We start from the raw sequence: 25150 nt of genomic DNA, 5'->3' as shown, positions 1-25150 counted from the left end.
ATGTGTGTGTGTGTGTGTGTGTGTGTGTGTGTAAATTAGGTTTTTCGCTTTGTTTTAAATATTTAATATATTTATGTCTCTTGACGACACGCCATAGATTAATGAGTTCATATGACGGCAATAATGTTTTGATTATGTTAAATACGAACAAACTGCTATTTTTTTTATAATGACAAGTGATCACGCTGACAACAACGATTGTCTGTGTAAAGAAATCTCAGTTCGTTAAAGCTGAGAGTACCATTCTTGTCCCCGATAGGGGTGAATATTATTGTTCTTCATTTTCACAAATATGTACAGAGATGTAATTAAAAAGCAACCCAAGTCAAGGCCTAATTTAACGAACATAGATGAAAATAATACTATGGAGGCTTATGCGTGTCTTATCAGTTTTCCCAAAGATTATTATATTTGTTAATATCTTCTGTCGATGTTCTTTCAAAGGCAAAGTCGTGAATGATTCCTGTAATATAAAGAAATTAGCAGACAGCCACACGGGTGACAGATAGTAATTAGCTCAACTTAAATGGCCTTCAATCGTAACTAAGCTTTTGGCTGGGCAATTTACAGGTTTCATGTTACAGATTGGAATCAGAGCTATTCTGTAATGATTTCTAAATGAACCTAATTTCGCTCCGTACAACCAAGTTGGGTTTGTTTTTTCAGGCTTGAAACCTAAATACACTTTAAACCTGGTTTAAAGTTGTTGTTTTTTTTAAAAACTATTTGCGAAAAAGTCATTAGCAATGCACATTTTAGCAATGCGTTTTACTTACTGGTTTGATCTTGAAACTTATATAGATCCAAGAGCATGCTTCCGACGCCGTGTTCTCTTCGCACTTCCCACATTAATGCATCCACTAGGACTAATTTGACTGTATCTACTTACTCACTTACTGAAGGAAAACGAAGGCTGTTTTCACCCTATCGTGTATGTGTAAGTGTCGCTAGCCTCAAGCCTATTGGACACCCCGCAGATTAAGAGCTAGTAGGTATGCAAACTACAGACCTACTTGCGAATTTGTCACTGCGCTGTAGTTGGATTCACCATGTCACAGCCTCCGTATCCCACTGCTGACACTGCGATTGACATCCTTTCAGTTAATTGATTGATATTAACATTTACAACACAAGATCCCAGTTCTTGTTTAGCTGAGTGTTAATTATTTCCAAATAAACTGCCCTGTTTAACCACTACTACTACTAGTTATTATTATTATTATTATTATTATTACATTGGTCGCTATCATAAGAGCATGGAGAAAATTCCTGTCTTGCCCATTAATGCATAATTTGTATTGTCTTGCTTATTCTTCATTATTTATTTAGAAATAAACCACATTTATTATATCGGTCATATACAAAACAGTACTGACCAAACTTGAAAATATTTCAAAAAATCAAATCGAAGTTAACCGTGGTAATGGTGGAAAATTGCAATGTCGATAACAATTTTTCCACTGAAAGTTGGGAATTGTGACAGAGAACATGCATTTCCTTATACTTTGTTGGTACTTCTAGAAATATATGAGCAAGGAGGGTGTTGAAAACTAGCGGTGAGGTTTACAAAGGTCATAAAATAATGAGCAAGTGACGACGTGGTTTCTCAGCTATCTTTTGAAATTTGTACATAATGAGTACTTCAATGCATTCAGCGAGTTTGAAGTAATATTGAGGAGGCATATATCTGAAAACAAAATCATATTTCTTATGCAAGTTTTTTTAATAGTCGGCTGAGGCTTAATTGTTTTTAAATTATATCTGACACAAAATTCATGTTTAATATATCACACTCATCGTCATTTATTATATATTTCTTTTTCATTACCCGCTCTCCGAAATCAAGCAAATATTTTTTATATAAAAAACGTAGCTTATTAGAGGGGAAAAATATACAAATGTCATGCGATGCGACTGAAGGTTTGTATTTCAGTGCTTTCATTCTTTTCCTCTAGGTTTAGGCCGGGAATGTAAGTGTAGATGTCATCATAACAAATAAAGTTATATTTGCGGTTAACTTCTAAAATCCATACGTTTCGATTATGGGTTAGGACAACTTTTCTGGCTGCTGAAAACATTCAGTTTACTGGAAATGTTTCCATAGGCCAGTCTCTTTTCTCAGATTTCGTAAAGTATTGGAATAAGAAATCGGAATAATGTTTCAGTGGTTAATAACACACGTTTCTCCATTACAAAACACTGTATCAAAACTGTTTAGTGAATCTATTTACCAAGCAATGACTCTTCCACTAAAGAGAAAGAGTATTACTGATTCGTCATTCTTGAGATGACATCACAGAAAAACGAGTAGAAAATGTAAGAAGTAAAAGTTACAGCTAGAATGTACATTATTCATCATTATTTACGTAGGTGAAATGTCCACTACTAGATACTGCTTGAACCGAATGCCTTATTTTAGCGCCCTAGAAGACGAAGTCGGCAGAGTCCTATTAAGCTTAATATATTTTTTAAAAATCGTTTGGCAAGGGTCGGTGCCATAATTTAGAGTTACAGCACATGATGCCTGTCCTCTTGACTTTGGTTTCGGCATCATAACTTTACCATGGCCAAGACGTTTTGGATTTCAACCAAATTTTGGATGCTGCTTTATGTTGGTGGGACCTTTAAGAAGCAAGATTTTCAGCTTCCGACGGCATCAAGTAAATGTGTTATACCAACTCAGTCATTACCCGTTCTTCCAACTTTCATTTCCACAGCATTTCTTTACCAAAGATAGTTGGATTGCATCTATGTTTGGGATGCATATTGATATTTCTGAGAAAGATTCAGAGTGTTTCATTTCCAGCATTAAAGAACATCATTATTTGGAGTAATATTTTCCAACCTAACTTTACGATATATTTCTTAATTTCAACCATATTTAGAATACATTTGTATATCAATAAGACCTTTAATTACTTATATTCTAGCAGTCCATAAATCAAACACATGCGTTATGGTAACCTGATTGTATGACCTTCTGACTTTGTTTTCCGCATTATTATATTACCAGGTATAGTTGGATTGGTCATGTACCTTTATATTGATGAAAACCTGATGAATATGTCAAGCGTTCTACGTTATAATTTAAAATAGGTATGGCCCCTGATTGCTTGCGCTCCTTGTTTTGGATTCTGTAGAATTACCTTTCCAAGAACTGTTTACGTTCAAACAAATTTTACTGGAAGCTTTATATTGAAGACACTATGAATGAACTGGTATTCCAGCATTCTGTATCATGATTTGGATGATTTGTGACACCTGGATGCCCATTATCATAGTTTTGTTTCCCAACAGACTTAAAGCTCCGCCAAGCAAACTGTTGTCTGTGGAACCTTTTGCGAAGTGCGCATCGCTAATAACTCTTTAGTACTGAGCATAAACTTCAAAATAGCAAACACAATAATAATGAAGTACGTAATAAAAAATACTTTATGTCCCTAATAAAAAGAAGTCATTTTTCTTTTCACAAAAGGTCATACTCTAATAATACGGAATTAAGTGATGATGTTTGAACATAAAAATGTAACAATCTCATATCCAGGATATACCATTTTCTAAGAAGCCGCTTTACTCCCCAGATGTGCTTTAGTAATTAGCTTTTTTTTTTTGTTTCGGTTTGCATAATTTTAGCTGCAAACATTGAATTGTTAATATTTGTGCGAACATTTGGTGGTTGATGATGTTTTTGATTGAATGTCAACGATTACTAAATGTAATGGGTATGTCAAGTGTCTCAGAAGTTGTAATGTGTATTTCGTACATTAACTTGATCACATCGCTAAATAGATATGGCTATGGTATACATATAAGATAAGTATACTAATGCCGGTTCAAGGAGCGTAAACAAATTCGAATATATGTAAAACAAATAGGTAAGTAAGGATGGTACGCATGCATGCATACATGGCATGATTGGATAGATGGATGGAAGCATCAACAGTCTTATAGAATATAGAAAAATAGCAAAAGTGCCTTTACTCATTTTCATACAAATTATTTTATGTTCTTTCCTTCGTAATGTTTGGAGTATTGTATTGATCTATCGGTTCATTTCCTGGATTTCACGCAAAAATTCATTCGAGGAAAAATCATGTTATTATATGTTAATGAATGCTATAAGGATTATGGTGTGTTAATGAATGCTATATGGGTATGATATGTTACTGAATTCTCTAAGGTTACGATATATTAATGAATGCTGTTAGGGGTATGATATGTTAATGAATGCTATAAGGTTACAATATGTTAATGAATGCTATAAGGGTATGATATGTTAATGAATCCTATAGGGTTATAATATGTTACTGAATGCATTCTTAGTTATTATTGCTGTTATGGGATATAACAACATTTTTCAGCACAAGATAGGCTAAACATGGTGCCCAGGATAACTGGTGGACTTGGAACTTGGGAAAACCCCGGAAAGAACTACTGACCCACGGGAAGCTACTGGCAAGCTTTCTCACGTACCCACATTGACCGAGCCCGAGTTAATGAATGCTGTTAGGGGTATGATTTCTTAATGAATGATATAAAGGTATGATAAGGTAATGAAAGCTATAAGGTTACGATATGTTAATGAATGCTATAACGGTATGATATATTAATGAATGTTATAAAGGTTACGATATGTTAATGAATGCTATAACGGTATGATATATTAATGAATGTTATAAAGGGTATGATATGTTAATGGATGCTATAAGGGGTGTGATATCGTAATCTTTAGTCACTGGTAAGATTTTTTAAAGTGAAATTGTACCAAACTTCTTTAGAATGATAGTTTGATATTACTACATTGCGGACAATGAAAGCAGCACTTTGCAAAACAATCCTTTGTAAATTGAGTTTGATAGGACAGCCTGTGAATGTGTTTTGTATGTATGCATACATGGATATTTACCATGCGAACAGCAGATTAATTTCTGCTATTCGACCACAAAGTGATATCGAGGTCAAAAGTGAGATGGTGGGGTCGTTGTGTAGACTCACAGTATTAATGCCTTCTGTTAAAATGTTGACTACATGCACACCAAGTAAAGGTAAAGTAAAAACGAATGAGACCATTGAGTCTTCATCTGACATGCAAACATGAAATCGTTTCGTTCCATAATAACTAAGGTGGCCAACAGACCCGAACATCAAAGTGTGTACCAATTTTCAGGTCACGGCGCCAAAACACACCCTTGCATGCATGCACGCTTTAGACTAATCTGTTACTTTTGGCATTGCCTTCAGTTTGTGATTGTATATTATGTAGTGAAATGGAGGAGGAAAGCTACAGTAAGTTGAATTTATCTACAGATTGAACTTTTTTTGTCATTTAGCAAAGTTTCTCGTTTGTATAAGAATGCACAATGGGAGGGGTGGAGTTATGTCTGAAATGATAACATAATGTATATTTACTTTCATTTTGTTTTGTATTTATTAAAGCTATTACCAGTCTGTAACAAATATTTTTAAAGGGATTAATGTTCACCATGAGTTTATTGCGTATCAATAAAGGAGTTTTAAGAAATGTTTATAAGATGAGCCCTTGCTTTGTTGATTTTGTTGGCACTTTTAGCTCATTATTGGCCATATCATGAATATTACACGGAAACTAAGTACCTTTCGTAAGGACACTCCGAGGCAACCGACCCAGGTTGACCTGAGTGGTAACAAACCTGGGACCCTTCGATTACGAGTCCGACGCTCTACCAACGAAGATACAGCGGCTCCCATTTCACAGGATGAGTACGTTATACTATTTGCATGTTGATATTTACAGGGTCATTAAGTTATAACGTTAAAGTTTCTTGGAAACATTACAATCCAGTGTTTGATTGTTTCTTTGTGACAACGAATTTTATCTGTTTATTGTTATCGTGCGTAAAGTTGTTAATTTTTATGCGTGTTGTTTAAATGTTGTTATTGGAATGTATGTATGTATGTATGTATGTATGTATGTATGTATGTATGTATGTATGTATGTATGTATATGCAGTTGGTTGGTAAGAAGGTACATGTATTTCATAGAATAAATAGATAGTTTTTGATTTGATAAATATTAAATTCCTGTGCCTGGCAATGCCAATATTGAAATCATTTATTTCCTTCTGTCGTTCATATTTGTTTTATTTATCAACAAAGGCATTTGGACCGATTCCTAAACCTCAACAAGTAAATTTTCCCATAAATCTTGTTTTTCTTTATCACCCCTTGCGCACTCTAATTAGAGCCAGATGTTGGACAAAATCAGACTTTGAAGGATTTGACGGGGTCATAATGTAGTTTAGACTGGGGCCCTACAGGGAGCTAATTAGGTAGGGATGCACCACGACGATGCAGGAGATCCTTTCCCAAGTCATTTACTCCCCGTATGTACATTAGTATAACAAGAGATGACGCTCCAAACGTTCGGACTCCACCCTGAGCGGCTGAAGATGATCTACGGCAAATAAAAAAATTCATTAGCCCTTGAACAATAGTTTTAATAAATTAAATATATATTTGTATGTACGGCTGTACTTTCATTAGTGTAACATGATTAATAACAGCAACTGTAATTTGAAATTTTCATCAGCCAAAGTGTTGTATTGCTTTGTCAGTTGAGATAAGAATGCCTATATAGACTTGTTTGGTAACGGCACTCTACTTGCTTGTTCGCTTGCTTGCACATGCACAACTGATGTGTTTGCACCACAAAGTTCAATTCTCTTTATGTGTAGTTCCAGTAATAGCCACGGTACATCTCTAGCAAACATGTATCAGTTTTGTCTGTATTTCCAGCCAAATATGTGTACACATTTCATCATTATTTTTAGAAACCCATAATGTATTTGTGTTCATCTACACGAAAGACAGTTAGCCTTGCAGCGAAATTTTCAGAATCGCTGTAAATTTGATCCTGTCAAATTAAGACGTTTCTGAACATGGTACATTGTACGTTCAATTATACTGCGGTGTAAGAGTCAAATTAGACGCCATGCCTAATTCCAAGAAATAACAGAATTTTTATGACATCATCAAAACTAGCTCTGGTGCAATAACACACGAGGACATCACTGGCAAATGTTTGAGTACTGATTAAGATATTTTTTTGAAAATTAGATACAGAAAATGTAAATATTTTCCTCTCTGCCTTTGAGCGTAATAAAAGCAGGAATCAAACGTGCCCAGCCCAAACTAAAGGGATTAGGCGCCATCCTTCTTATACACAGTAACAAAAATGAATATTAAATTAATATTAATGTACAAATAATTTGGCAACATATTATGAGCATAACGCATGAAATCAAAACAGTTCCTCGTTTGAATTGAATTTTGTAAAGCAACGAACAAGAACATTGAAAGTAATATTAATGACACTGAAATATGGACAATCTGTTGCTTTTTATTTAAATCATTTGAAGAAATCAATTTAGTTCCAATTTGAATTATGACAAATATCAGAGTCCGCCACTTAAACTTCCGATCGTTTTAGTCTGCCTATTCAATACTACCATAATGTGTTCGATATCGTTCTTTCTAATTTTCTATCTAACTTAATTCTGTCCAAATACGTTTCTGCGCATGTTTTTCTCTAATACCTTTCATTTTAAATCTGATAGCAACGTACCAGCGAGAAAGTTTCTCAGAATAGCTATCACCAAATTCTCAAGAAGGCTCATCTTAATAATAGAACGATAGGAAGCGTCTCTGACGAGATGACAAATACTCTTGTATAATTCAAAATTTTAGTAGAACAACTAGGCTCTTGGCCATGCCCGATACATATGCAGATTTGACTACCTATGCAAATTAATGCACACTAGTCCGCATGGTTACATGATCTGGTCGATATTCAGCCATTGGGGCCCTTTTGGGAACTTGTTTACTGTCTTTGTTTTACGCATTTTAACTCTTATTAGGTGGCGATATATAACTCAATTCTTTTTCCAGTATTAATTAAATACATAATTTGCAATGTTTAAGCACTGCCATGAGAAGAAAATTTGTTTGTGCTTTATAATAATTCTCGAATAAATCTGTATTCCTCTAACATTGCCTCACTCTATATAACGAACACAGAACAGCGCGTGCTGTTAAAGCGGGTATAGCTTCGGCTCGCGCTTGAACACAGAACAGCGCGTGCTGTTAAAGCGGGTACAGCCTTGCCTCGTGCTTCCTTTGTCATGATAATATTTTCACTTGCAACTTGCAGTCTTATCAATGATAATGTAGTTCATTAGAAAAGGACACGAACTATTAATATAAGTCAAATTAGGCGTGGCTTACAGTCTAAGTTTTTCGGCGAAAATGTCAAAGTTGGGGGTTGTGGGTTTGGGTAGGGGTTGTTTAATCTGAACAGTGACATAAATTTACATCTATTAAGATTGACCATTTTAACAAGCTAGCGGTAGCTGTCCTGAACAAATCTGTCGCTGGCACTTTCCTATCTAATTACAAACAAAACAGTAATCACCGAGAAACGGGGGAAAAAAACGCATTTCGACAGAGTTTATTCCATATGCGTACAGACTTTTTGTTTCATTGGCACGGGGAGGGTCACGATTTATGGAAAAAATGAATTTAACTCTGGAAAGTGGTAAGTACATATTACATTCTCTGGAATCTGGATTGAGGAAAGAACAACATATCTGGGTGTGATTACTATCATTAAGAACATATTAGTGGTAGATGGATTTCGAACATATGGAAGAACATGGTTTAGAAGATCTCTTTTACTCCGCGCCTGTAAACCATGTGTGCCTGGCGGTATAAAGAAAGTTAGACGTTCTCATGGAATAGTGTCAATCAGAGCACGTCTAATATCTTTTGGGAAAGGCAAACAGATATTGCAGACCTTAAAAAGTGGGAAAAAATCATGGTCTTTAAATTCAAGTTATATACCTTTTTGAAGTCAACCCTTTCATATAAATCTCACGAGAATTCTTTTCTGACAAAAATTTCTTTCTTTCTGTACGTGAAAAGATAAACGTACAGATAATAGGTATACCACTTGGAGTGTTTAACAACTTTACAAAATGTATACAAACTATTTCATCATTACTGAAATATTTATGGATCATAATCGGGGCCGGATTACCCATTAAGCACACTAAGCACGTGCTTAAGGTACCAGTCCAACAGGGGCACCAGGAAAAAATTAAAATTAGCTGTTTATGATATATATATATATATATATATATATATATATATATATATATATATATATATATATATATATATATATATATATATATATATATATATATATATGGATATGGCCATTTCGATCTGCATGTACGAGCATTTCGATTTGGAATGATGGCAATACTGGTATTTTCCCAACTTGTTAGCTTTTAATAAAAAAAATTTTGTTTCACATGGGGGTGGGGGTGGGGGTGGGCGCACCATCATATTTTCAGTGCTTATGGCCCTTAATCCGTTATTGATTGTAATGACTTCAGCTGTTAGGGGAAACACACGCATGACTTAAAACAACACTACATGTTTAAGCGATAACATAATAGATTGCTCACTCCTATTCTGAAGTAAGACTATATCAACCACAAAATACACGACTTGGAGACTAATGCGATTTTAAACTTTCAAAAAAGGAAACAACTGGGACTTTCCCAAATTACATAGACTTAAGATATCTCGTTCTCTCAGACGGAACGAGACTTTTATTGTCCAACCGCCATAATGGATTTACTATATTTTTAAAAATAAATGCTCTCTAAATTTATTCCGGCAAAATTTATTCCTCTTGGCTATTATTTCAAAACTAATCACTGTCCAAACATTTGATTTAGCCCTGTTTCGGACGTTTTTTTTTTTTCCTTCTAAATTACACGTTTAACAAGGTGATTAAATATTTTTCTTTGCAAGTCATTAAATGTCGACCACTGTTTCTATGTTTTTTAAAATGTTACTGGGCTTTTCCCTACCTATTTAACGCTCGGTGTAAGAAGCAAACATAATAACGTCACAAGTGAAAACGTTTAGGCATGTATATAAACAGAGCTACGGTTACACAGATGAGTAACGGATGAGCTGGGTCCGCCATTTTAAATGAAAAGAGATCCATATTAAACTCAGTGAGGTCACTGGAAAACAACTGATACTATTTTCATTCACTTTTGTAATGGTATAGATCGTATTTAACTCAATGTCTGTCTTACGCTTTATTGATTTATGAGGCAACTTTATATTACCTTGAATATTAACGAAATCTAATGGCAATTAAAAAAGTTTCATTCGAGAAAGTTAGGATGTTTTGGGGGGTTCTGTTGTTGAAAATACAGTAAAACATTGAAAACTCAACAACAAACACCCAATCCGCAGCCCTATGAGTAATCTGTACTAGAGATAAATTACCTTTATTATAATGTCTGCTGTGTATAGACATGCATAATTCCTCAAGACGCATTGTATACATTTCCCGAAAGGTTTTATAGTTTATTCTGTGCTCCCTGGAACGCATAATAAAAAATCTTTTGAGGGATGCAGGTGCACGATGAACACCGGTTTACAAACTTCTAACAAAATGAAGAATGAAAGTAACAAAACCCACGAGCACCATTCATCCTGACATATTGCGATATAATATACTGTCACATAAGAGTGTGTGTCCTTATTTTACAGCTAGGTTCTGCCGAGATTCTTTCAGAAGTTGTGGTTATTCTCTTACTGTAACAATAGACATTATTTTACACCACGGAGTTTTGAAGTATAAACCATCTCACAAGAAGCGAATTTAAAAAAATAACAACGAAGGCACCAATAAATTGGTGCGACGAGTTTCGCATGTATGCTTTTTCATGCGCAATATACAAAAAGCCCTTATCAGAAGGGATTAGGATTGGTAACACGCGTTAAGTACGAGTAGTTACAAGGCAATAATTTTTCTCTGCAGGAAGAGAACAAGCACTTGATTTACGAAGCAGCTGATGAAAAATTCAACTGTTGGCAAATACCATTTTGACATTAACTGCATGCGGTTTATTACAGTTTGCAAGAACGTGGAAGATTTGTCAACAAATCTACATCATGCTAGTTTATAAAATCAAACAGTTTTAAGTTTTATACATTTTCAAAAAATTTAATATTTCCTCTTGCAAATTATTAACAGGCATGCATACATTTCAAAGTAGAGGTTTGAAAATATTGTTAAGAGGTAAACAAAATGTAATACATTAAACGAGGCACGACAGTCCAATAGGTTTCATCACTGAGGAGTTAATGAAACATTAACTTTAACTGCTTGCTGTCCATATCAATTAACACAGTTATAGCATAATTTTGTGGAATCGAATGTCAAAGACAATCTTGGTGTACGTTAGCGATTTATTTTATCAAATACTGAAAGTAACCCGCAATGAACTGAACCGAGCCATTATACATGCTGGCAAAGAATTTATATTCAAGAGATTTTTCGAGAGATTGTTGAGAAGAACATCATGGAGAGACAAATTAAATATCAGTAATAATAGCTGCTAAAGTAATTGTAAAAATAACATGTGTTCCCTAGGTAACGATTTTTGATGATTTTATGAAATATTTTATGAATTTGTTTTCTGTCTTGATTGAGATCAGTCTGTAGCCACTCTGGCACTGATTTGAAAATGAACTTATATTTCCATAACCTGGCAAAGCATTCTTTTAATCGTTCTTTAAGTCACATTTTGTACTTTTATATTTTAGGAATCACATAATCTGTACAATTCAGCTTTTCTTTCTATACCCCTTTTAAGATTCTACGGAATTTTCCCTCACGAGTACAGATGGTTATGCCTGATATCAAGCGTTCTCATTTGCAGCACAATAACTTCCTCTATAGCTCTGGAATGGTTCAAATAAATGGTCATTATTTGGGAGAAGGAATGCTGCAGCGCACATACAATCGCAAATGTGCTTAATTATGTTTTTCTCTTCTGCCTGGCTGGGTGTGATATAACAAAAGTCTGTCTTACTCTAGCCTCACTCAGTTGCAACTATTCCGAAGCGCTTCGTCTAACGTCAGACTAGGTCATACCTTGTGTTACAGACATATGTGCAATGCAATAAAAGTGTAACTTGAAACCGGGGTAAGGTGATGCGGGGAACCACGGGGAGTTTGGGATAGGGAGCTTTCCAGTCAGGCCGAAATCTGCGGGTGATGGAGCATGACACTTTGACACGAGAGAGAGAGAGAGAGAGAGAGAGAGAGAGAGAGAGAGAGAGAACTATTTGAGCGATGTAACTGAGATGAATAGAAATTATACAGTTTTGTATGTTCCCAGTGTTCTATTTTGAAACACATGCAGGCTATTAGATAACAAAAGCTTTCAGATTAAATGAAAATAAGATACCTACAAAGTGATATTAGTTTCTTGAATTTCTTTGATTTTATTCCTTTACGTACTCTAGGCATATATGAATTAATTCCAGATAAATGTATTCATTCCTTATGACATCTTTATCTCTGTCTTGCATCTTTAACTGTTAAATTTTGATCTGAGAATGCAGTTAAATTAAGTTCTTTTCGTACGTTAACGAATACAAATCTGAATGGAAAAATGATTATATACAAATAAAATCAGAGATTGCTTTTTCTGCAGGGAGCGAGATGTATCGCTCTGCATTCGGTCGTGACTGAGCAGATCCCATTTATTATTTCTGCGATAAAAATAACCAGGTGTGTCGCGAAAGCTGCCACAATAATATATAGTACAAGACGTATAGAAACAAAGAAAAACCCCAGTAAATGAAATTGAAATAAAATAAATCCATCGGACAGTTTCTCTCTCTTATCTCATCCTAATCCGGGTACTTTTGCTGGTCCATGGCGCCACACGTGAGATGTGAATTGTCTGATAAATGATATGGGACACTGCACAATGGAGCAAGATCAACAGTGAAAATGAAATGTGTAGAATGTAACCCTCACTTAACCGCTGTATCAATTTTTTTCATGTAACAGTTTGAATGATGTTATAGCTTACTCGTTACGGATCGTGGAAAAGGTCACATTACCTACATGAATGCAACACTGCGGGGACGTAATTCAGGTAAACATACCAGTGTCCAATACACCTCTGTATCGGTATCGTATATGAAGATCGCATTAATTGAATTTTGATGTTATTAGCTACCTTTCTAAGGTGTCATTTACGGCAGCGAGTGGTCCTGAAAACTTTTGTTTGATGGCTGGTGTGTTGTACGTGCTAGTGTAGTTACACAGATAATCTAACGAAAAGGTATTTTCTTATATACTTTGACAAATTTACCGAAGGATGAAATGCAGATTTAAATAGACCGTACTCAAGAACTCAGCTGCCACATACGGGTGCATGGTTGGTGGTGGTGTCGGGATCAAATACAACAGTCTTATGTTTGTATGGTTAGGGTGGAGATCAAATACAGCAGTCATATGGGTGTATGGTTAAGGGGCAGATCAATTACATCAGTTATATGGGTGTATTTTTAGGGGGAAGATCAAATACAGAAGTTATATGGGTGTGTGGTTAGGGGGAGATCAAATATAGCAGTCATATGGGAATATGGTTGGGGGAGATCAAACACAGCAGTCATATGGGTGTATGGTTAGGGGAGAGATCAAATACATCAGTCATATGGGTGTATGATTGGGGGAGATCAAATACAGCAGTTATATTGGTGTATGGTTGGGAGAGATCAAATACAGCAGTCATATGGGTGTATGGTTGGTGAGATCAAATACAACAGTTATATGGGTGCATGGTTAGGGGGATATCAAATACAGCAGTCATATGTGTGTATGGTTAGGGGGATATCAAATACAGCAGTTATGTGGGTGTATGGTTAGGGGGATATCAAATACAGCAGTTATATGGGTGTATGGTTAGGGGGATATCAAATACAGCAGTCATATGGGTGTATGGTTGGGAGGATCAAATACAGCAGTTATATGGGTGTATGGTTAGGGGAGATCAAATACAGCAGTTATATGGGTGTATGGTTAGGGGGAGATCAAATACAGCAGTTATATGGGAATATGGTTATGGGGTGATCAAATACAGCAGCCATATGGGTGTATGGTTGGGAGGATCAAATACAGCAGTTATATGGGTGTATGGTTAGGGGATATCAAATACAGCAGTCATATGGGGGAGATCAAATACAGCAGTTATAAGGGAATATTTTAAGGGGGAGATCAAATACAGCAGTCATATGGGTGTATGGTTGAGAGGATCAAATACAGCAGTTATATTGGTGTATGGTTGGGGGACATCAAATACAGCGGTCATATGGGTGTATGGTTGGGGGGATCAGATACAGCAGTCATATGGATATATGGTTAGGGAGGAGATCAAATACAGCAGTCATATGGGTGTATGGTCAGGGGGAGATCAAATACAGCAGTCATATGGGTGTATGGTTGGGGGGAGATCAAATACAGCAGTCATATGTGTGTATGGTTAGAGGGGATATCAAATACAGCAGTTATATGGGTGTATGGTTAGGGGGATATCAAATACAGCAGTTATATGGGTGTATGGTTAGGGGGATATCAAATACAGCAGTCATATGGTTGAATGTTTGGGAGGATCAAATACAGCATTTATATGGGTGTATGGTTAGGGGAGATCAAATACAGCAGTTATATGGGTGTATGGTTAGGGGGAGATCAAATACAGCAGTCATATGGGTGTATGGTTAGGGGAATATCAAATACAGCAGTTATATGAGAATATGGTTATGGGGGGATCAAATACAGCAGTCATATGGGTGTATGGTTGGGGGAGATCAAATACAGCAATTATAAGGGAATATTTTAAGGGGGAGATCAAATACAGGAGTCATATGGGTGTATGGTTGGGGGAGATCAAATACAGCAGTTATAAGGGAATATTTTAAGGGGGAGATCAAATACAGCAGTCATATGGGTGTATGGTTGAGAGGATCAAATACAGCAGTTATATGGGTGTATGGTTGGGGGATATCAAATACAGCGGTCATATGGGTGTATGGTTGGGGGGGATCAGATACAGCAGTCATATGGGTGTATGGTTAGGGACGAGATCAAATACAGCAGTCATATGGGTGTATGGTTAGGGGGAGATCAAATACAGCAGTCATATGGGTATATGGTTGGGGGGATATCAAATACAGCAGTTATATGGGTGTATGGTTAGGGGGATATCAATACAGCAGTCATATGGGTGTATGGTTGGGAGGATCAAATACAGCATTTATATGGGTGTATGGTTAGGGAGATATCAAATACAGCAGTTATATGGGTGTATGGTTAGGGGGAGATCAAATACAGCAGTCATACGGGTGTATGGTTAGGGAGATATCAAATACAGCAGTTATATGGGTGTATGGTTAGGGGGAGATCAAATACAGCAGTCATACGGGTGTATGGTTAGGGGGAAACCAAAAGCAACATTCATGTGAGTGTATGATTTTTTTGGGAGACAAAAGACAGCAGTCATGTCGGTATTTGGTTATGGAGGAGACCAAACACAACAGTTAAAAGGATGTGTGGTTATGAGGGAGACCAGACACAAAAGTCATATGGGTTTGTGGTCATGCAGGAAACCAAAGTCATATGTCTGTGTGGTTATGGGGGAGACCAAACACAACAGTCATATGGGTATGTGGTTATGGGGGAGACCAAACGCAAGTCATATGTCTGTGTGGTTATGCCGGATATCAAACACAACAGTCATATAGGTGTGTGGTTATGCCGGAGACCAAACACGACAGTTATAAGGGTGTGTGATTACGCGGTAAACCAAACACAACAGTCATATGGGTGGGTGGTCATGCGGAAAACCAAACAGAACAGTCATATGGGTGTGTGGTTATGGGGGAGACGAGACACAACATTCATATGGGTGTGTGATTACGCGGTAAACCAAACACAACATTCATATGGGTGTGTGATTACGCGGTAAACCAAACACAACATTCATATGGGTGTGTAGTTATGGAGGAGACCAAACGTCAACAGTCATATAGGTGTGTGGTTATGCCGGAGACCAAGCACAACAGTCATATAGGTGTGTGGTTATGCCGGAGACCAAACACAACAGTTACAAGGGTGTGTGATTACGCGGTAAACCAAACACAACAGTCATATGGGTGCGTGGTTATGGGGGAGATCAAACACAACAGTCATATGGGTGGGTTGTCATGCGGAAAACCAAACACAACAGTCATATGGGTGTGTGGTTATGGGGGCAGACCAAACACAACATTCATATTGGTGTGTGATTACACGGTAAACCAAACACAACATTCATATGGATGTGTGGTTATGGAGGAGACCAAACGCCAACAGTCATATAGGTGTGTGGTTATGCCGGAGACCAAACACAACAGTCATAAAGGTGTGAGGTTATGGAGGAGACCAAACACGACAGTCAGATGGGTGTGAGGTTATGGGGGAGACCAAACACGACAGTCAAATGGGTGTGTGGTTACGAGAGAGATCAAATATAACAGTTACTTGGGCTCGGGCTTATGGCTACAGCTACTCTTTTTAAAGCTAAACCAAGCTATACTGAAATCTAAACACACTGAAAATCCATGCACGTGTCACTATACTTAGATCTAAACACACTGAAAATCCAAGCACGTGTCAATATATTTAGAGCTAAACACACTGAAAATCCATGCACGTGTCACACTATACGTAGAGCTAAACACACCGAAAATCCATACTTATATTTATTTATTTACAGCACGGTTCAGTAAAATGACAGTTGATGAATAAATAATATTCTCAAAAGAGAAGCTGTAATTATACAACAAAAGTAATATTGAACTTTATACTACAATTCAGACCAAGATTCATATTCCGAACTTCTTAAGACCTTAATCATAATAAACATTGTCTCTATCCACATCAAAGTGTCTTATTTCTTGGTTTTAAATATTGCCATTATTTTATTATTTTTGTTTCTTCTGAAATATTGGAAAGGATTTTGAAGAACAAGATGCAAAAATATTCCAATCCTTGCATCATTATATCCTTAGGAGACTGATTGATTTTTTTCAACATAAAAGTACATATGAGTTGCAGTGATAGGGTCCAAGTTATCACAGTAAATTCTGTTCCAAATTTGTATTTACATTTGTTTTTATAAGAAACTAATGAGTTATGGAAATAATCAGAATCAATTATAACATGATGTTCTTGTAAACTGGGTGATATGCAGCTTAGCACCTCATAGCGGTTTCGTAACTTTTAGTCCCAAAAATTTACATGAACTTTCTTTTTCATTACTAAAATTGTTAAGTAACTTGTTTTCCTAATTGTTTGTAGAAATATGTTTCGAAATATTTTAACTGTTGTAACTGAGACTTTGAGGCCATCATATCTTTTCATTTAATCAAATGGAAACAATTTCTTTCATTTTTATGAGTGGCAGTAAATTTTATTTGTGGGGACAGACAGGTAGGTTTACAAGTCCTCTTCTTCTTCTTCTTCTTCTTCTTATTATTATTATTATTATTATTATTATTATTATTATTAATTTATATTGAATATATGCATACGATCCATAAACATGTAAGAAAATGGGAAGTAATATTTGAGTACTTCACGCATCTTGAAAGTTTACGAAATTGTATAGCTGATGGCTCGTCTTCAACAAAGAAAAGACTTTTCATGGCTGTTATGATAAATGGTATCGTTATTGATTGTATATTATTCGAATTATTGCAAGGTGAATATTTCTGTTACACTGTCAACATATTTACGATACAGTTTAGGACCTATAAAATCTGAAGTTACTGTTAGGTCACTATTAAGTCACTATTGACTAATGATTACCCGATAATACATCTTCCACATAAATTTATAGATATATCTGAAGTATCAAATCTTCATAGATTTAAATATATGATAAAAGGCAATGTATATTTTAACAATTATGACGTATAAAAAAGACACACAATTAGTCCTGTTACGCTAATTATCCATGGAAAATACACGGTGTCTAATGTAGACTGGAACCCCGTGGCTGCTGAGTTTGGAAGTCGGTATATTTCGTCGACTTTGAAGGTTTCGAAATTTTTATATGACTTGTATGAACAGATAAAATATGCTTGTGTTCGTGTTTATTTTATAAAAAAAAAAAACATCCCAAACTTTGCTCATTATTTTAATATAATATCTCTATTAATTTTTTGCTGTTTAAAAGGTTTAAGATGAATTAATTCTGTTGATAATCTACAGTCACTTAAAATGTTGTTGTCCGTCTATTTGTAAGTAGAGTTAATGATCGTCAGGTAGTTCCCACGGTATACGGAATTTGTGTTCTTTGCGTTTTACGATTGGTTCTAATTTGACATCTGAAATGGGAAATCATTGCGAAGAGGGAGATAGAATTCCGTTTGATGCCTGGATCATTTTCAAGGCAGCCGGAGACGTTAATTAGACCGAACATTCAGCGGAAAAGAAGTACGGCATCCTTTAGGAGGAATAAGAATGCTTCCGACATCAAAAACTCTTCGAATGCCTTCTTGAATAAAATATACCATTCAGTAATTGTATACAGCAAAAAAACAAACATGCATACAACTTTAATTGCGCTACTACTACTACGTTTTCTACTAATACGACTAATTATTATTATTATTATTATTATTATTATTATTGTTCGTTCGTTCGTTATTTATTTATTTTATTTATTTCTTTATGTGTTTATTTATTTATTTATTTATTTATTTATTTATTTATTTATTACATCTTTCGATTGGGATCGGACAACAGGCAATGCATATAAATACCATCTTCTATGCGCATGATTTTTGTTTATATTCACACAATAAGCAGTGGTCACAATATATAAAAACGAATTAACTTACTGCATATAATTAAAAATATATATACCAATTTAGCTTTATATAATTAAAACTACATAGACCAATTTAGCCGTAAATACTATCGAGACAGAGAGAGAGGGGGATGTGAAGAAGTATGAATCATTTACAGCGTCACGTTCTTTCGATGTATTGTATTATTATGATAATGTCTAAGTTACCTTTATAAGGCTAGATAAAATGATAACTGCCCGATTATTCCTATTGCATGTTCACAAAAGGATAATGTACTGCATGTTCCTAAGACAGAAACAGCAGCGTGGTACTGTTCCGTTACCCGTACGAACAGAATTACCCGCATCCAAAACACGACAATACAGCGGGTTAGAAACGAGGTTAAAGCTCACACTATTACTCCTCATTTGGGTAGTGAATATACTTTGAGTATTAATCATCTATTAATTTGGATAGCGAGTTGACTCTGAGTAATATTTTATATTCATTTGCATAGTGAGTAAGTATACTTTGAGTATTATTCTTCTATTAATTTGGATAGTGAGTAGACTTTGAGTATTCATTTTCTATTCATTTGGATAGTGAGTAGACTTTGAGTATTACTCTTCTATTCATTTGGATAGCGAGTTGACTCTGTGTAATATTTTCTATTCATTTGCATAGTGAGTAGACTTTGGGTATTCATCTTCTATTCATTTGGATATTGAGTAGACTTTGATTATTAATCTTCTATTAATTCAGACAGCGAGTTGACTCTGAGTAATATTTTATATTCATTTGCATAGTGAGTAAGTATACTTTGAGTATTATTCTTCTATTAATTTGGATAGTGAGTATATTTTGAGTATTCATCTTCTGTTTATTTGGATAGTGAGTAGAATTTGAGTATTCATCTTCTATTCATTTGGATAGTGAGTTGATTTTTAGTATTAATCTTCTATTCATTAGGATACTGAGTTGACTTTTAGTAACATTTTCTATTTATTTGGATAGTGAGTAGACTTTGAGTATTAATCTTCAATTCTTTTTGGATAGTGACTTGACTTGAAGTATTAATCTTCTATTAATTTGGATAGTGAGTATATTTTGAGTATTCATCTTCTATTTATTTGGATAGTGAGTAGAATTTGAATATTCATCGTCCATTCATTTGGATAGTGACTTGGCTTTGAGTATTAATCTTCTATTCATTGGATGGAGAGTTAAATTTGAATATTAGTCGTCTCTTTTTTTGACTGGTGAGTTGACTTTATGTATTAATCTTCTGTTCATTGGATAGTGAGTTGACTTTAAGTATTAACATTCGATTAATTTCAAACTGAATTGACTTTAAATATTAACCATCTATTCACTTGGATGGAAAGTTGACATCTAGTATTAATCGTTTTTCGTTTGGATAATAAGTTACCTTTACGGATTAATCATCAGCTCATTTGGATAGCAAGTTGACTTTGAGTATTAAGCGTCTATTCATTTGGATAGTGAGTTGACACTAAATATTAATCTTATATTCATTTGGATGGTGAGTTGGCTTTAAACAGTATTATTCCATTCATTTAAATATTGAATTGTATTAAAATATTATTCTTATATTCATTTTGTAAAGTGAGCTGACGTTAAGTATTAATCTTCTATTCGTTTGGATATTGAAGTGACTTTGAGTAATAATCGTTTATTCATTGGGATAATGAGCTGACTTCAGCATTTCTCTTCGATTCATTTGGATAATGAGTTGACTTTGAGTATTTGTCTTCTAATCATTTGGATAATGAGTCGGCTTCAGTATTTCTCTTCTATTCATTTGGATAATGAGTTGACTTTGAGTATTTGTCTTCTAATCATTTGGATAATGAGTCGGCTTTGAGTATTTCTCTTCTGTTCATTTGGATAATGAGCTGGCTTGGAGTATTTCTCTTCAAATCATTTGGATAATGAGTTGATTTTGAATATTTCTCTTCGATTCATTTGGATAATGAGCCGGCTTTGAGTATTTCTCTTCTGTTGATCTGGATAGTGAGTTGACTTTGAGTGTTAATCTTCTATTCATTTGGATAATGAGCTGACGTTGAGTATTACCCTTCTAATCATTTGGATAATGAGTTTACTTTGAGTATTTCTTTTCTAATCATTTGGATAATGAGCCGGCTTTGAGTATTTCTCTTCTGTTGATTTGGATAGTTAGTTGACTTTGAGTATTAATCTTCTATTCATTTGGATAATGAGCTGACTTTGAGTATTTCTCTTCTGTTCATTTGGATAATGAGCTGACTTTGAGTATTTCTCTTCTGTTCATTTGCATAATGAGTTGGCTTTGAGTATTTCTCTTCTGTTCATTTGGATAATGAGCTGACTTTGAGTATTTCTCTTCTGTTTCATTTGGATAATGAGTTGACTTTGAGTATTTCTCTTCTGTTCATTTGGATAATGAGTTGGCTTTGAGTATTTCTCTTCTGTTCATTTGGATAATGAGCTGACTTTGAGTATTTCTCTTCTGTTCATTTGGATAATGAGTTGACTTTGAGTATTTCTCTTCTGTTCATTTGGATAATGAGTTGGCTTTGAGTATTTCTCTTCCATTAATTTGGATAATGAGTTGGCTTTGGGTATTTCTCTTCTGTTGATTTGGATAATGAGTTGACTTTGAGTATTTCTCTTCTGTTCATTTGGATAATGAGTTGGCTTTGAGTATTTCTCTTCTATTCATTTGGATAATGAGTTGACTTTGAGTATTTCTCTTCTGTTGATTTGGATAATGAGTTGACTTTGAGTATTTCTCTTCTGTTCATTTGGATAATGAGTTGGCTTTGAGTATTTCTCTTCTGTTCATTTGGATAATGAGTTGGCTTTGAGTATTTCTCTTTTAATCATTTGGATAATGAGTTGGCTTTGAGTATTTCTCTTCTGTTGATTTTGATCATGAGTTGACTTTGATTATTTCTCTTCTGTTCATTTGGATAATGAGTTGGCTTTGAGTATTTCTCTTCTATTCATTTGGATAATGAGTTGGCTTTGAGTATTTCTCTTCTATTCATTTGGATAATGAGTTGGCTTTGAGTATTTCTCTTTTAATCATTTGGATAATGAGTTGACTTTGAGTATTTCTCTTCTGTTCATTTGGATAATTAGTTGACTTTGAGTATTTTTCTTCTGTTCATTTGGATAATGAGTTGACTTTGAGTATTAATCTTCTATTCATTTGGATAATTAGTTGAATTTGAGTAGTTCTCTTCTATTCATTTCGTTCAGTTGACTTTGAATATTAATCTTATTCATTAGGACAATGAGTTGGCTGCAAATATTAAGACACGTATCAAATTAGTTTCATAAAACATAAGTTTTTCTCCTAAACTCTAGCTTTTGTGTTAATGAGCAGTATTTAACGGGCGAGATATTATTTCGCCTGGTGTTGTACAGGTAAATCACGTGTAACAGAGAAGAAATAAAGATACACAAAATAAAAACTAACACTATATGAATCGATTATTATTATTATTGTTATTATTATTATTATTATTATTGAAGTAGTACATTATTCAATTGCGTGTTCAGTCCTCATAACTGGAAGGGAAAATATGAAAGTTATAGTTGATGGTTGTTGTGCACCGAACCACTCTTCAACTTACAAATGTATTATCGAACCATTCGTCAACCTACGAAAGTATTATCAAACCACTCGTCAACTTTCAAAAGTATTATCGAACCACTCGTCAACTTACGAAAGTATTATCGAACCACTCGTCAACTTACGAAAGTATTATCGAACCACTCGTCAACTTTCAAAAGTATTATACAAGCTGTCAGAGGTCCCTCCCAGGTGATGAATTCTTATTTATAATATACAATAAGAAGTCACAAACCAAACAATACATATATCAATAATCCTTAATCAACGCGTTTATATTACTAATTTACAAAGACTAATAATATAATATACATTATATAATTTGTACGTGTAACGTAATTGCCACTAAAATGTTTAAGAGTAAGAAATCTTCAGTATATATATATATATATATATATATATATATATATATATATATATATATATATATATATATATATATATATATATGTTGGATTTTGTTTTGATATTCTTTTAATAAAGACTACATGTAAGATTGCTTCAATCATTGGAATATATTATCGTCAGGAAAAAGTCAGTAGTAGTAGTATCCTGTATTATTCTTTAAATGTTTGAATTAAAATTTTTTAATGAGATTCAATTCATCTGCGTCGAACTGAACAAGAAATCTTGAGAAAAAATGGTTCTTTTCCATGAAAGAGTTTACCGTCGTCCATTATCCATAATTCATATTACATTTCTGATAACCTTCCTCGAGTTACAGAATCAAATGTTATTTTAAATTTCATAATAATATTGCAGGATACTGCTTTTAAAGACATAAAAGCTAATTGTATAGTCCTTTTGTCGAATACATTTCAACATATTTCTTTCTTTAAAATTACTACTTCGAAGTCTTCTCTTTAAAACAGCTGTGCAGAAAATAATACTTTAATCTGCAAATGGAGGAAGCTGATGTTTTGTTTCCAACCACCCCCTATGTTTTCTACTGATTGCACATAAAAAATAAAGGAACCCGATATCGTGTAGAAATTGCCTTGTGAGTTCTCCCTCCAATGAAGTAAGAATGCCTTTTTACTCACGATATGTTTTTTTTTTCTCCAGCTATTTTGTTCTATTCCTATGTTTTTCCAATCAAAACATACTCGCACTTTTTCTTACTGGCAGATTTCTGCTTCTTAAAAACATTGTGAGATGTCGGTAGGAAATTTCCCACACACAGCAGCACCTTTCTGTGTGGCATTAGATGTCAAAGTCAAGCACGCTAATGTGCTATACGTGCATCTTATGTTCAACAGAGAGAAAAAAAGTCTTCTTTTTTTTTAATCAAACTTACATCAAGCCGGATGTCTATCAAATAATGTCTGCTCTTCTCCACCGGTACAGCCGATCCACGCTCAATGTGTATCCACACGTTCAATGTGTGTATCCATTTTTCAGAGCCAGTAGATAAACATACCTCAACAATCATTAATAATAAATACGTGTTTCTTTTTCATTATTTTTTTTTTTTGGGGTGGAGGGGGTTGTTGCTTTTTTTATTCTTTTTGGTGGTGGTGGGGTGTAGGTGGTTGTTATATCTCTTTAGAACGAATATTTGATCTAGGCCATTGAGACTGCTCGAGTTGCCTCCCTTCCTCTACTCGCCGCCCAATGTACGCACTGACTTACAAAAACTGTACACAAAGTCGGTTTGACTGTTTTTCTAATTAATTTCGCATTGAAATAAAGCAAGGGTACAATAAATATTTCGTTAACTTTAATAATGGCACAATGCAACTGTCAAAGAAAAACCGAGAAAAAAGGCCGTTAAAATGTTCAAGAAAGGTTTACAATTTAAGCTTAATAGAATATTGCTTATCGTCAATTTATTAGGTCATATATTCATAATTATAATTTATACATTGTTTCATCAGGTACTGTGATATGCCTTAAAATACACCAGATTATTCTTCTCTAAAATATTTCAAGCAACTGATGAGTTGGAAAAAATTGAAAGCTTAGAAATCGATTGTTTACTGCATATAAAGACTTGTTCGCGGATGACGACGACGACGACGACGATGATGATGATGATGATGACGAAGATGATGATTGTTATTAATGACAATAATTATTGTTATCGATTCGAATTCATATTGAGGAAGAAACAATGTAAGAGATGCGTATTCAGGATAATGATTATGATTGCCAATTCCTCCACCTTAGCAAACTCGTACTTTTATGCGACACATTTTCAACGGAGTGCTGAACAAATTGATCGATTACATTTCTAGAAATGTTGACTAAATTGGCTCTAGCTAGTATATGTTATTAACATTTTAACGAAAAACCCCACATTTAGATGACGTCAATACATATTCCCAATCAATAGTATTGCAGAAGTTTTCAGTCTCGTGGAAAACCAACCTAACTGTACCAAAAGTCCCACTCTGCACCACTGGTGCTAAAAGTAAATTCCCATGTATATCTGACGAATTTACCAACCAGTATGATTGGATATTACCCTTACGCTGACCATCTCTGAAGACATGTCGGTATGTTACGAATAACAAAATAGTTCATAATATTTTCCCCATTACTTCATTTATTTTCATGACTTGTTACGTCAGCTTGATATATGCCTTGATCGTAATTTAAACCAAATATAATTCTTTGTCAAAATTCTGTCAATATGTGGTCTTTGAAAAAATATAAAATAGTCTTGTTGAATTACTTCAGTTGTCATTTCTTCGGTGTCAAGGCTTGTACGTTGTCAAGCTCTTCAATTTCGGAAGTAAG

At 34.6% G+C, this 25150-nt stretch overlaps 1 protein-coding gene across 3 annotated transcripts in view; it reads right to left on the bottom strand.

Moving 5' to 3' along the window:
- LOC149804814 (homeobox protein six1-like) overlaps positions 1-25150 on the bottom strand; it is a 126316-nt gene that overhangs the window by 16408 nt on the left and 84758 nt on the right. The window contains exon 1 of one of the 3 annotated variants that reach the window (XM_089944882.1): positions 777-906. The exons of the other annotated variants lie outside the window; for them this stretch is intronic. Within the exon in view, the coding sequence (XP_089801008.1) occupies positions 777-849 (73 nt within the window). The 5' untranslated portion in view covers positions 850-906. Of the gene's footprint in view, positions 1-776; positions 907-25150 lie in introns of those variants that run through there. 3 annotated transcript variants of the gene reach the window in all.

This window comes from Sinohyriopsis cumingii, chromosome 2 (genome assembly GCF_028554795.1).
Source record: "Sinohyriopsis cumingii isolate HCF-2022 chromosome 2, ASM2855479v2, whole genome shotgun sequence".
Lineage (NCBI taxonomy): Eukaryota > Metazoa > Mollusca > Bivalvia > Unionida > Unionidae > Sinohyriopsis > Sinohyriopsis cumingii.
The sequence above is the reverse complement of the archived record's forward strand: the minus strand, read 5'-3'. Positions and strand labels throughout refer to the sequence as shown.